The sequence below is a fragment of the Plectropomus leopardus genome, chromosome 6, assembly GCF_026936395.1.
Source record: "Plectropomus leopardus strain MGB_pleo_1.0 chromosome 6, ASM2693639v1, whole genome shotgun sequence".
NCBI lineage: Eukaryota > Metazoa > Chordata > Actinopteri > Perciformes > Serranidae > Plectropomus > Plectropomus leopardus.
In genome coordinates this window covers 28274730-28289142 of record NC_142181.1, presented here as the reverse complement: position 1 = coordinate 28289142, position 14413 = coordinate 28274730, and the positions used below count along the sequence as shown (strand labels likewise).

Below are 14413 nucleotides of genomic sequence, written 5' to 3'. Positions count from 1 at the left end.
ACTGCAAAGAGACACAAAACAAACACAAGTAGACACAAAATTACCTCAAAGAGAGCCAAATGACTAGAAAAAGACAAAAAATGAAAGCAAAGAGACATAAAAACCACTAAAGGATGCCTAACCACTACAAACAGACCACCACAAATGTATGTCTTGCTTTTAGGTATAGTAGGTGAGGTGGAGCACCCCTTTGCCTATCTGTGGCCAAGGGCCCATTGTCTTAATTGTCTAATAATGTTCCCATGACCTGTGTGCTTGTAGTAGTATGTGATGGTAATCATGAGCTGGACTTAATCAGTCTTAAATGGCAAGTAATAATTGAGGTAAAAATGTTACCTTGTGCACTTGATTGACATGTAATTCATGTAGGTCAGCTTTATAAAATAAAACTTTATTTCCAATCCCAGGCTATGGAAGCAAGGCTGGCATAGCCCATATCTCTTGCGACATCTTATTTGGCAGTCTTAGGTCCAAAAACAAACAAATAGGCTCTCTTTCCACACAGATAAATGTTCAGTGTCTCCCATCATGCAATTTAGGTCAGGGTGCATATTTATTTACCCCAAGGCACTTGTCCAAATTTAGACATTGTTTTTATTCCCTTGGTGTCCCCAGTCTCATTGGACCACTAATACCATAAAGCTCTAATAGTGGCAAGGTTCTTTTTTCTTTTTTTTTTACCTTAACCATAGAAGGTATCTTATTTGAAACACATATTATCGGGGACATGTATTTATATCTGATCTCCTCGGTTTGATAGGTAGCCAACATTTTTTATGTATTTTTTACTGCATTGTGTTGTACAAGCTCAACGATGCCTCTCCCGTCGCAGCAGTTTCGGTATGATATTTTTTGTGTTTTCTTATGTTTTATATTCACACAGTCATAGCTACAACACTTAAGAGCGGTGAAGTTAACAGAGGACTCCAGCAGGAGGCGTTTAGAGCTGTTGAGCCACGGCAAGTAATAGGAGACACCTGACTTCCTTCCTCTAGTTAGACACGTGATTGCGAAATGTTTGTATTCCTACATCTGTCTTTTAAATGCCCTCCATTCCAGGTAGGCGTCCCTCATTTTTCTATAATGTTTAAGTGTTTGTTAAACTTATGTACTTATGAGGGACACATTGTTTTCCAGTTTGTTTGTTTGTTTGTTTGATTTCATAATATAAGGGGCTTATTTTCCCGACAAAGTGACTAAATAAACAAGCCTTCGACATTGCTAACCAACTTAATCACGAGGATAATTCCTGCACAGCTCGTGGCATCTCTGTTCCCTTAAAATATGACGATTTGAGGGGATCTTATGGCCAAAGACTTATTTTCCTTCAACTTAAGTATTCTGCACGAGGCTAATGTAATAAATAACCTAGTTGTATTACTCATGAACCTCTTGAAACCTCAAATTTAGCCTGTGTAGACCTAATATAATTTGCTTTCACCGTTTTAAATGTGAAAATGAAACAATATATATGACTTCAAACATGATGCATACATCTCAACAAATATTTTTTAGAATGTGTAGCTTTATTGCATGCATTCTCTGATGTGAATATTCAGTCAGTGTTGTTTTAACCACTATTGTATGAAAACCTCATTATTCTGTCTAAGATTTATAAAAGATTTTAACAAGAGCTTAAGATGCTTGGGTTTTGTAGAAATGTTCATCAATAGCCTGCAAGTGGCTTCATGTTTTTAGTCAAAATAGATGAATACATTAATACTTACCACTGCAATTTCAGTATGCCCAGTCAATTTGCTTTAATTTGCTTACAAAAAAGAAAACAAATAAACAATTAGGTAGGTATTTCTTTGCCGCCCTTTTTTTATCAACAAAACGCAACTTATGATTGGAAAGCACAATAATTTAAAACAACTTCTCTGAAAAAGTAAAAGCCCTACTTTAACAAGAAATTTAACAGTGGATAGGCTGACGGGTTTATGGAAACTACCCCTCCCTCAACACTCGTTACACTAATCCAGAGAGTAAAGGAGCGGTGATGGCTGAAGATGCGTTTTCTTCTCCTCAGTTTTGAGCGCGCAATTTGTGCGCGGGGCGGACACAGTATTTGTCAGCTTTTGTTCCCACCTGATCCGACGCGTGTATTTTGCAAAGACGTTTGCAGGGCAGTGATACTTCCTCAGTGCCCCTACAAACGAGAGAGCGAAAGGGGTGGGCAGTGGTTTGCATGACATGCCAGTAAGTTACAGTAGAGACTTAAGTGATGAGAACCCGACCACGCAAGTTGATTGCTGCATCCTCTGGTTTTCCGACAAATGGTTCTTGAGGAAATCACTACTGGAAAGCAACAGCAGGTAGGTAAAGTTCCAGTGTTTATTCTGTGCATGATTATTTTGGGCGTAGATTGTATATACTGTATGTGATTAGGCACCTTTCTTAAGAACTGTTGAAGTGGATTTCTTTCTTAAGCAATATTTATTTCAGTCATGTTTTAGATTATGCCTAAAATATTTTAGTTTTGTTTTCAGTTTATTAGTAAAATGTTTCAACAATGACTTAAATGGAAAACGCATAACATATTTTGGCCAAATAGCCTATGTCCTCAAAAGAGCATTTCTCAACTAAATGTATTTTCCTACATTTGATATTTTAAATAATATTAAAACATCAAAGCTTACAATGAAACTTGATCTAACATCCTCCCCTGTCTTGTTATCTCTCATCCACTCTCAGCTGAGACTGTGATGCTGTAGCAGCAATGTCACAGCTGTATTACAGGAAAACTGACAACTCCTCATACAGGGACCGCATTCCTCTGCGGATTGTGCGGGCTGAGGCTGAGCTCTCTACCCTGGAGAGGGCCTACCTGGGGGCTGTTGAGAAAGGGGACTATGCCAGTGTGAAACAAGCCCTAGAGGAGGCTGAGATCTACTTCAGGATCAACATCAACTGCATTGACCCCCTGGGCCGCACTGCTCTGCTCATCGCCATTGAAAATGAGAACCTGGAGATCATTGAGCTGCTTCTCAGCTATAATGTATATGTGGGTGATGCCCTGCTACATGCCATCCGGAAAGAAGTGGTGGGTGCTGTGGAACTGCTGCTCAACCACAAGAAGCCACGTGGGGAAAAACAGGTACTGTAGATCTATGGTAACACTCCACTCAGTTTACAATCCCACAGTTGTTTGTCTTATAGTCTTTAACTTTATTGTTAATTGCTAACATGTCTTGCAGGATTCAATTTAATTTCTCTTCATTCTTGTCCAACTTGCCCTTCACAAAACTTTCTTTGAGCTTCTTTGCTTCTGCAACACAATATGAACCAACCTGCTCAAACAATTATGCCCCATGTAATTACCATATACTCATGATTGATACTCACCCGTGTACAGAGTTTCCAGAAGCCTTTGTTGTGGTAATGACATCACTGAACATGGTTAAATTAGTGCCTCACTGTCAGCTACTCATACCAGTTAGGCTTAGAAAGTGTTTTCCATTATGCGTTTTTGTATCAAATACACGCTAATTATACAGTCTGTGTAAATTGCAACTGCATGTATGTCCCTGCCTGAACAGAAAAAGGAGTCAGTGGGCACAAGTACAGTATGTGATACCTTGTATCTGCTCCAGTGGGAAACATTTTTAACAGTCCGCCTTTGCAACAAGTGAGAAATTGTGGCAGACTTTAAGGATAGCTAATATCAGTTTGGTTATTTCTTTCATCTTCAATGAATCAATTGACCCCTTAGAGTAAAATTTTTACAACAGTGTAAACTTCTTCTTTTTTTTTTTTTTTTTTTTTACATAATATAGTATATCACGGTTCAGTTTTTTTGGGTTTTTTTTGTCATTCAAATTTTATTTTTTTAATTAATTTTGGCATCATTTGGGGTGACAGAGCCTTCCCCAGGGCTGCTTCCAGGCTCTGGAACTCCCTCCCCCAAGAGATCCGTGACTCTGATTCCCTCGCCATCTTTCAGTCCCGCCTCAAAAACACATCTCTTCTCCTGTACCTATTCCTAGCCAAAACAAAAGAAAAAAAAATGACATCTATCTTAACACGCAGCTACAGAAACCCACGACCCCCCAGCCCCCAGCCCCCTCGGCACCACAATCCCTCCTCACACATGTACATATACATGCATACACTATATAGTATACACATACTGTACATACATGAACACCTCATCCCCTATCACCCTCCACCACCTCTAAGGTGTAACTTCTCTGATATTAGCCACAAAGATCTGCCATGTTTGACTAGCTTTGCTCAGTTATGCATTCTGGCTATAATACTTTCAAAGGCATAAGCCTCTGACATGAGTCTGTAGTTAAGCTTTTTTTTTTTTAAATAAGTTACCCCCAGCTGGTCAAATCTGTTGACTCATATAGCGTCCCTGAGATACAGCCTGTCCAGACTTCACTGTGCTCTTCTGGACTAGACTCCAGCACTCCACAACCTGTAGAGCAAAAGCAGCTTAAAAAATAGATTTTAAGATTCTGGTAACATGCCTTCTTGTCATTGACATCATCCCTAGTTGAACAGCTAATTTTAAGTCACTGGAATGGCACAATATAACCTTTATTGTAATGTCAAATTGAATTAAATGACTTTAACAGTGAGGGTTTTCATTCATGCAATTCTTTAGTTTAAAACTAATGGAGATAAAGGAAATAATTACATTATTTCTACCGTTCTTTCCAGACAGGTTTCCAGACAGGTGGTTATTTTAGGAATCCAACTCTTACTTTCTGCTCGAAAATTGCAGCACTGATACTCTTTGATGTGCTGCTGTGGGTTTTTCTGCCACAGCTTTTACAACAAAAAGTAATCCTCCACTGTTTTGTTCAACTTCTTGACATCTTTTAAATATGTTTTTCGACGCTGCTGGGTCTCGCTGTAATGGATTTGGTGTATTCTGTGAAGAGAGGGAAAAAGAAAAAAGGCTGTAGTTGTTTCCAACCAGGGAGATATTTGAGGCCAGCTGAACCACAAGCCATTAGCTGTGTGCTTGCTGTTAGACAAGATGGTCTGAGACCCAAGACAGATGAAATTAGATCCATTCAAACCACTTGTTTCGGTTCCTGTAAGTGGTTTAAAAACCTTTTTCTTTGTTGAACTATCTGATAAAACAACAGCATTCTATAAACTGATTCTGTTTTATGTCATGTTTGTGTGTTCCTCTTTTGGTTTCCTTAAAAGGTACCACCAACTCTACTGGACAAACAGTTTTCAGACTTCACCCCGGACATCACTCCAATCATCCTTGCAGCCCACACCAACAACTATGAGATCATCAAACTGCTCGTGCAGAGAGGTGTCTCCATACCTCAGCCACATGCTGTGCGCTGCAACTGCGTGGAGTGCGTGTCCAGTTCAGATGTAGATAGCCTGCGTCACTCGCGCTCTCGTCTCAACATCTACAAGGCCCTTTCCAGCCCATCTCTCATCGCCCTCTCCAGCGAGGATCCTTTCCTCACGGCTTTTCAGCTTAGCTGGGAGCTGAAGGAGCTCAGCACAGTGGAGAATGAGTTCAAGTCAGAGTATGAGGAGCTGTCCCATATGTGTAAACAATTCGCAAAGGACCTCTTGGACCAGACCCGAAGCTCAAGAGAGTTGGAAATAATCCTTAACTACCGCGATGACATTAACCCTCTGATAGATGAGAACACTAATGACTTGGCCCGACTGAAGCTGGCTATCAAATATTGCCAGAAGGAGGTAAGCTTTTGTTGATTAAGATATCCTCTTTGTCACATGACCACATACAGCAGTACAATAACAGTACTGGCACACATACAGACAAACTGAGAACTGCCAGGTTTTAAAGCAACGAGTACTACAAGGAATAAGTATTCTTTGAACAACATGGACTGATAACAAGAACAGTGCCAAGATGAGTTGTAAATGGCCTGAGATGGGTGGAGATTTCCTTCGGGAGTTGGGAACAACATATAATTGCCAGGCTGGCTCTTAGCAAAGCATTACAGTAGCACTCTCAGACAGTCCCATGACAATTGGATAATTGGGGGTAATGATGGAATAAGTGATGACCATTTCCCTGAAAAACATGCTCATAATATTTTAATTAGGGAGGAGAACCTTTTACTGTCTTTTAACATCTTTGGAGTATTTATCCCATGGATGCAATGCCAGCATTTGTTATTTGTTTTGAAATAGAGCCACTAAAATTTACACATTGTGATTATACAGTGGCAGGAACAGAAAAAAAAATCAAGAAACAACTATTACATTTATAATGGATGATATCTATACATTTATATGTTTTGCGTCTATTTTTTGCTTAACCCTTTGAAACCTGAGCAAATTTGATTTCTTCAGAAAACATGAGGGGAAAGGCAATGAGCAACTTGACAAGGAATTTCCCAAAAATTGCAAGAAATTAGTAAAAGGTATAAGTTATAAATGACCTAAAAAGTAGTTATTTTATTAGAAAATTATCAAAAAGCAATAGAATGTCCAGATACCTATATTTATAATTAGTATAATTATAAAAAGTAGGATACATATATATATATATATATATATATATATATATATATATATGTGTGTGTGTGTGTGTGTGTGTGTGTGTGTGTGTGTGTGTTAATTTTCAGGATTTTTCGGTGCAACTGTTTTGTTTTTTACTTTTCTTCTTTTGCTTGTTTCAGGTAATTTTTCTTGTACCTATTTACTAGGAAAGAAAATGAAACAAGTTTACACAAGTAAAACAGTGTTCAGGAATGTTCTGTTTGTTCCATTAAGCTTCTGGGTCTTATTTGTACACAGCAGTTGTATAGTGTTTGCAGAGTTTAAGGGTCATAGTGTTTTTACTTTTCTTTTATAATTTAATGAGACAGTTGGCAATGTGAGAGAGACCTGTGTGACTGTTAGCAGCTCTGCACGACTGGTCTGTGGCAAAAGGTTTTACAGCTGAACTTGAAGGGCTCAGTGGCTATTTGTTTCATCACAGGTGGCATGTTTCGGGACAAGATTCATTTATCTGCAGTAAGATCAGACTTTTTTGAGACCTAAATGTTTTAAAACTCAGCTTTACTTGAGCTTTGGAAGCAGAAATGTTTTCAGTTTTGAACCAGTAAAATCCTGGAGCCATAGCAAATTTGACAACTTCACCTTTTAAGTATTTGTTCTATATAATTTAGAGAGAGGCTAAGTAAAGAAAAAACAGTTAACTTGATAAAACAAAGAGCCTAATGGTTTTTCCCCATTTGTGCTCATGTTAGCTTAGCCATTAATTGTAGCCATTATTTATGTGCTTGTCCTGTTGGTTATTGCATTTTAAGAGGAAGTTGACCTGCTTTAGTAAATTATGACAAGTTATAACTTAAGTCTTTGTGATTAATGATTGTGACATCTATGATTTTGCAAGTTATGCTCAAGAAGATAATAGCTACAAGTCACATTTTCATTCTTTAATGCATCAGGGCTACTTCAAACATTGTTTTACTCCTAGCAAATGGGATTTGCTCTCAATCCTTTTTAAAGACACGACTAAGAAACACCGTTTAGTCAAAACCACGTAGCCTTTTTTCCTTCTAACTCTGATAGTATCCAGAGAACTGAAACATTGTTTGGATATGTAACATAATGTGACAGACTGTAGATTTGACGTGGACTTATCTGTAATAACTTGAGATTTGGACTTGCCCTGGAGGTCAGTTTAGGATTTAGGTTGTATTCACACCAAATCAGGCATTGTGGCAGTTTGCTGCAGGGTTGTAATGCCATGTGGGAGTGCCATTTAAAATGGTCCATTTGTGGAGGGGTGCAGGGTGGAGATCGACTATAGATAGCTATTTACAAGTACTCATACACAAACAAAGCAAGTGCTTTCCTTTGTAGGATAGTCCACACAAGCTACATACCTTATTTTACTCACTGTAATTTTAATTTGAGCTAATAGGATTTGATATTACAATCCCTTAGAATAATCAGCACTTGTGATGTCTTCAGAGGGCAGAGGTAATCACTTGCTATAATATTTAACAATGTAAAGAGGCTGGTTCCCTTGTACAGCAGGTGTCCTCCAGTCTGATCGCCGGTATGATTGGCCACAGCAGTGTAAACTTTTTTCAAAAGTTGGTTCTGTTTCAACTTTTCGCTGCAGGCCATTGCGGGTTTTTTTTTGTTGTTGTTTGTTTTCGTGGTCCCACCACAGCAGGTTTGATGCAACTACTCACATTCAAAAGAATGGGATGACTTGAACCACCTGATTATGAATGCAGACTTAGGGTGACATTTAATAATTTTCAAGTTGAATTGTTAAATACACCAAACCTTGGATCATATTGGATGATCACTGATATCACATTAGGCCATTACAATTGATGTAAGAAAACATAAACTTGTTGCTATACCTACCAAAAATAGTAAAAAAAAACTGATTTAGATCATGCTCAAGTAAACTAAATAATATTAGCTTAATTGATAGTCACAACACAGTGTGTCATAAATGTGCCTTAGGACAGAATTAATACTTTTTTTTTTCAAAAATGTTCTCAGACAAACTCTGGTTCCTCCAGATGCCACCTTTTGCCTCCAGTCATGTTGTGACAAGTCAACATCTCACAAGGACAGATAGGAAACATTAAAATCCTCAGATTCTGCACTGATAGATGACCTCATCCTCCACAATTTAATGCTATATAGTACCATAATGGGGATCCATTTTGCCGTAACTTGGTTAACATGAAATTAACTTGAATCACCATCTGCAGATGTCCAGCAGATCTTTATATTACATCTCAGTCAGTCGCCTCTTAACAAAGCATTAGAGAAAACTCTACACGTTTACCCACTTGAAACTTTTGTCTTGCATGCTTACAAAATAAAAGTCTGTAATTAATTTTTTTATCTCAGGAGTCACATGTAGTGTTTTCTTATTCATGTGACTGGCTGTTAGATAACTTGTGATAAAAAATAATATAGACAGCATAACCAACTCGTGTGCTGCACATGATTTCATTAGTGGCTTTCCTTTTTACTAGTCCAATGAGATGAAGAATGTTCAGGCATGTGTTTTCCATCCTTAAATGGTGCTATCGTTTCAGGTTATCATCAGCAGGTGGTGACTCTGCAGTTTTTGTAATTTTAGCATCATACGAGAGAGAGTTTTAGACTGCTGAAAAAGCATTCTGTGTTACATCTGTGTAAAAAAGAGTTGTTTTGGTCCAGGCATTTCCCAGATGTCTGCTGTTGGTCCCTATACAAATTACCAGTGTATATTAGGCAGATGATATCTGCAGACACGTAGCATACCTGTGGGAGCCTGTTGTTTCTGATTAGCAACTGAAGATCCGTTCATGTGTTTGTTATGTGTCCTCAATTAGAGGGGTTCCTGAACGATGGTTTTAAATGCTTCAGAAAGGTGCTGCATGTTAGGTATTTGAACAAAAATTAAGGGAGCTGGTGTATTTCTCATTGAGCCTCCTGTAAGGGACAGACAAGCTTGCTGTTTCGACGGAGAATCTGAAGTGTTTATATCACTGGTTTAGTGGAAGTTTAGACTCCATAAAACCGACATTAGATTATGGTTCTGAAAATAATCAACATTACTATATTTTGTAAACAATATAAAAAGGGATAACCACTCCTACTAAGCATACCTGAAGATTAGACACTTCAACATAATAATGTATAAAGGTTTGTCCAGTGGTGTAAGCAATTTTGTTATTTTGTAGTTTTGTTTGCAGAAATCATAATCAACAGAAGTTTCATTTTTATAGTTTTAAAGAAAGTTTTTACATTTGTTTCATGAAATATGCTCATTTAATCAAAAACATGCAAATGCTAAGTTCTTGCATCATTTTTAATTTTTAAGATAATCATACAAATAAAAACTTCACAAGCCAAAATGCAGCATCAGGGTGACACTATGTAGTGCAGTGAGCAACATGATGCTAAAAATTTATACCCAACCTTTACTCCTCCACCAGGCCGCTGTGTTGTGTCTGCAACTGCTTGTACCAAAGAGTAGCACGGAAGTCAAGAGCACTCACTCCGCAGCAAAAACTAGTGACCAAAGCTTTCCTAAAATTACATTGCACATTGATTAGGAAAAAAACAAAAATAAACAAATAAAAAATGGACTGCTTGACTTGAAGCAATCTCATTGACTGAGAGGTTTCCTGACTGATGATTCAAATCACAGACTTCAAAGGGGCCACCCTATATTTTGTTTAGTGTAACTGTTTGGAGGACATGGGTGGAGGTAATTTAAGCTTATTTGCATTTGTTCTGACTTGTCCACCATTTTCTAAATGGATTTCTAAGACAAGGTGCTAAATAAAGGAAAGTTTCATTTTAGTTAACATATCTTTCTTTGTCTCTCCCTTTATCTCAGTTTGTCGCTCAGCCCAACTGTCAGCAGCTGCTGGCATCTCGGTGGTATGATGAGTTCCCAGGCTGGAGGAGGCGTCACTGGGCAGGAAAACTCATCACATGTATCTTCATTGGCCTCCTCTTCCCACTGTTATCCATCTTCTACCTGATCTCTCCAAAGAGCCGCTATGGCTTATTCATCCGTAAGCCCTTCATCAAGTTCATCTGTCACACTGCTTCCTACCTGACCTTCCTCTTCCTGCTCTTCTTGGCCTCACAGCATATAGCCTCTGCGCACCCGGACTTTCAAGGCCCGGCACCGACAACTGTGGAATGGATGATTCTGCCCTGGGTGCTTGGTAACTACAAACACACATACGCTAACAGACAGCTGTTTATCCTCATGTTATCATGAACTTTTGTACATCTGTGCACTTACTCTAGTCACACACATTTGGAAAAAGTCAAACTAAAGTGCATGACCATACGTATGATATTGTACTATCTATACTCTGGTTGTTTGTCACATTTTTTCCCTGTGGATACTTGAGTAACGTGTTACAATGACAAATGACTTTTGTTGTTCGTTCTTCTCTCTGAGGCTTTATATGGACTGAGATCAAGCAGATGTGGGATAGTGGTTTTGAAGACTACATAGATGACTGGTGGAACTTAATGGACTTCATAATGAACTCCTTGTATCTTGCAACCATTTCTCTGAAGATCGTTGCCTATGCAAAGGTACTGTACATCTTACATTGCATGGCATTTAACAGGATATCAGCATAGGGGACAACATCAATTCAGACAAAACACTTGCAGTCACACTGCTCTAACTCAGTCAAAGGGGATTTATATTGATTAAACAGAATTAGCTTGTCTAATACTGCAGATTGTTACTTTTGTGTGGTGCATAGTATTGAAGAGCCAGTATTGACAGTCTCTATATTTACATGATGATTTTGTAGAACAAAATAGTATTGGGACCTCGTACAGTGTAAGTTTGCTCTGTAGGTAACATATCAAATATTGCAGATTTTTTACTTAATTTAAACCTTGTATATTAACCCCACCTTTTAACTTTGACACAGTCTGAATCATGGTTTACCTTTGCAAAAAAAAAGAGTTAAAATTATATTTGTATTTCACAGTAGAGGATTCAGATTGTGTGCTGGAAAATAAATTTTTTGATGGTCGTCTATGTATTCATTGTTCTCCTTTTCTTTTTTTACAGTACAGTGGACACAAATCCAGAGAAAGTTGGGAAATGTGGCACCCTACTTTGGTTGCAGAGGCATTGTTTGCCATTGCCAACATCTTCAGCTCCTTGCGCCTAATCTGCCTTTTCACTGCCAACTCTCATCTAGGCCCCTTACAGATCTCACTGGGCCGCATGCTCCTGGACATTCTCAAGTTCCTCTTCATCTATTGTCTCGTGCTGTTAGCATTTGCCAATGGCCTCAACCAGCTCTACTTTTATTATGAAACAAATCAGCCCGGTGAATGCAAGGGTATTCGCTGCAATAATCAAAACAATGCCTTCTCAACGTAAGTTGGAGTTCTTGAATAAATGACAAATCTGCATTCTTAATAATTATTTTGATTGGGTTTTTTTTTAGCTGCGCATAATGTGATTTATGGTTGTTTGCTTTTCAGGCTGTTCGAGACACTGCAGTCATTATTTTGGTCTGTATTTGGCCTGATTTCCCTCTATGTGACCAATGTGAAACCAGATCATGAATTCACTGAGTTTGTGGGCAGTACCATGTTTGGCACATACAATGTCATCTCCCTGGTAGTGCTTCTAAATATGCTAATTGCAATGATGAACAACTCCTACCAGCACATTGCTGTGAGTGCTTTAGCTTACCAATATTACAGTTTTGCCACTCTAAATTGTAATTGTGTTCCTTTGCAAAGGCTTTTGATAAATTGTTGTTTGTTTCTCCTTTCAGGATCATGCAGATATAGAGTGGAAATTTGCAAGAACAAAATTATGGATGAGTTATTTTGAAGAAGGGGGAACTTTGCCATCTCCATTCAATATAATACCCAGTCCAAAGTCAGTTTATTATCTAATTGGATGGATAAAGATGCATTTGCTTATGAGGTCAAGCCTAAAGAGGCTTGAAACCTTTGAAACTTTGGGGGTAAGGAGTTACCAGAGATTTGCTCTGAACTGCTGTATGTTGCTGCCTCTTACCTCTTCTCTTTAGGAATGTATCAGTCTATAAGTTAATGTATATAAAAAGACTTGCTGTTGAGAAAGGGCAAGTAAAATAAGAGCAATTCACCCTACTTGCACAAAGGGGAAAAAAAACTGGCTTAATGGACCTTGTTTTTTTCTTTTATTTCAGAGACGTGCAGCTGAAAATGTAAGATTAAACCATGAGTATCAGGTAGTAACTTGTTTTCCATAATTTACTGTAAAGTTTCGATTTAATATTTTTGTGTTGTTAATGACATTTTTGATTAAATTTAATTTTAAATGAATTTGTAGTTTTACATTAAAACTAAATATGTTTTTATTTTTAGGAGGTTTTGAGGAATCTCGTGAAACGGTATGTAGCTGCAATGATCAGAGATGCCAAGACAGAGGAAGGGCTGACAGAAGAGAATTTCAAGGTAGTATGCATTCAATTACCCATGTGTTTTTTTTTTTTCTTTTTTTTTGCTGTGTTATCTCTGCTGTTGTTTAATCTTCAGCTCTCAACAATTGATAGGAGCTCAAGCAAGATATCTCCAGCTTCCGCTATGAAGTCCTGGGAATGATGAAGGGGAAACCTCAAGGTGGGGTAGCAGGTAACGTGGCAAGCTCCACCTTGGCTTACCCTGGAAACTCATTCAAATATTCTCCTAAATTCCCCATTGATGACCCTCAACAGAAGCTGAGCATGTTTGATATAACCACCCTCACCCTGCACAGTGGAGCTGCGACCACCAGCTCTTTGGGTCCAAACAGGCAAGCCAATGGTTCATTTATTGCGTCCAACACAGGACAAAGTCAGAACAAGCCCTCCATGAATCTCTCAGATCCTGTGTCCCCCCAGAGACAGAGCAGACCCCTGCTTCAGAAATGGGATGAAATAAGCCCACTGTCAAGGGAGGATACATCTGGATCTGATGGACAAAACCAAGAACAATTTAAGACTAAGCAAGTGACTGTGGAAGTCTTAGAGAAAGTGGAGACCGACATTCAGGAGATTGAACATGCTGGCAAGGAACACAGTAAGAAAGTGAAAAATGGGCCAAAAACATATAAAAATTGATCTGTGTTTGCAAGTGATAGTTGTTTATTTTGTTTTTAAAACCTTTTTCGGTTAAATTTAATTCACTCATGTTTCAGAATCAAAATAATCTAATTCTCTCATGGCAAAAAAGCCCATTCAGTTTAAATGATCTTGTAGTCTGTTATATAATTAATCTTTTAATAACATTTTATCTTACATTATATTATGTCCATTCACCTCTGATCGATAGAAGATATACAACAAGACTGAGAGAGGACTGACCACAGTAAGTGCTAACTTGATGCTCAGGGAATCATGAAGCAAGTTAGTGATACATATTTTACCTTGAGCATTAAATTCCAAAGAGCCCTGACACCCTGCTGCTTATGCTGTCCTCTTCCACCTTCAACTGCCCTCTTACTGTAATATGCAAAAATATCTAAGATCACTGTGTCTGTAGAAAAAATATATATTACTCCTCATATGCTGACATTATCCGGTCATTTTTGCTTAATTAAAATCCATTTTACAGGAAGACAAAATGAAGAAAATGAACCCAGAATTTAGTCGCTATTAATACTGGATCAAATTCTGTATTGAATTCGGACAAATTATCGAGCTGATTAGCAAATAATGTAGTACCTATCATATTCAGAGATTTGGGTCAACTCTTTTTTTTACTGCACCAATGTTTACTTCCAGTTCAGTTGTTGTAGCAGAAGAGGCATGCAATGTAATCCAGTTGAGATAAGTTGCAAAATGTATTCCTCAGCTAGGTGCGCCATATACTCTACCTTGCTTACTTTGCAACTTTATTACTTGTACTTGTACTAATGTAATGAAATTACTCTGAAATTAAATAAATGAGATTGCTAATT

At 38.1% G+C, this 14413-nt stretch overlaps 1 protein-coding gene across 1 annotated transcript; it reads left to right on the top strand.

The window, feature by feature from the left end:
* Positions 1-999: 999 nt before the first annotated feature.
* On the top strand, positions 1000-14413 carry trpc4b (transient receptor potential cation channel, subfamily C, member 4b). Its single transcript, XM_088079152.1, is given in 12 exon segments — positions 1000-2315; positions 2695-3097; positions 5167-5685; positions 10328-10664; positions 10907-11046; positions 11540-11853; positions 11962-12157; positions 12261-12455; positions 12663-12704; positions 12841-12930; positions 13029-13491; positions 13494-14413. Coding segments are annotated over 11 exon segments (2694 nt in total). The 5' UTR covers positions 1000-2315; positions 2695-2719; the 3' UTR covers positions 13514-14413.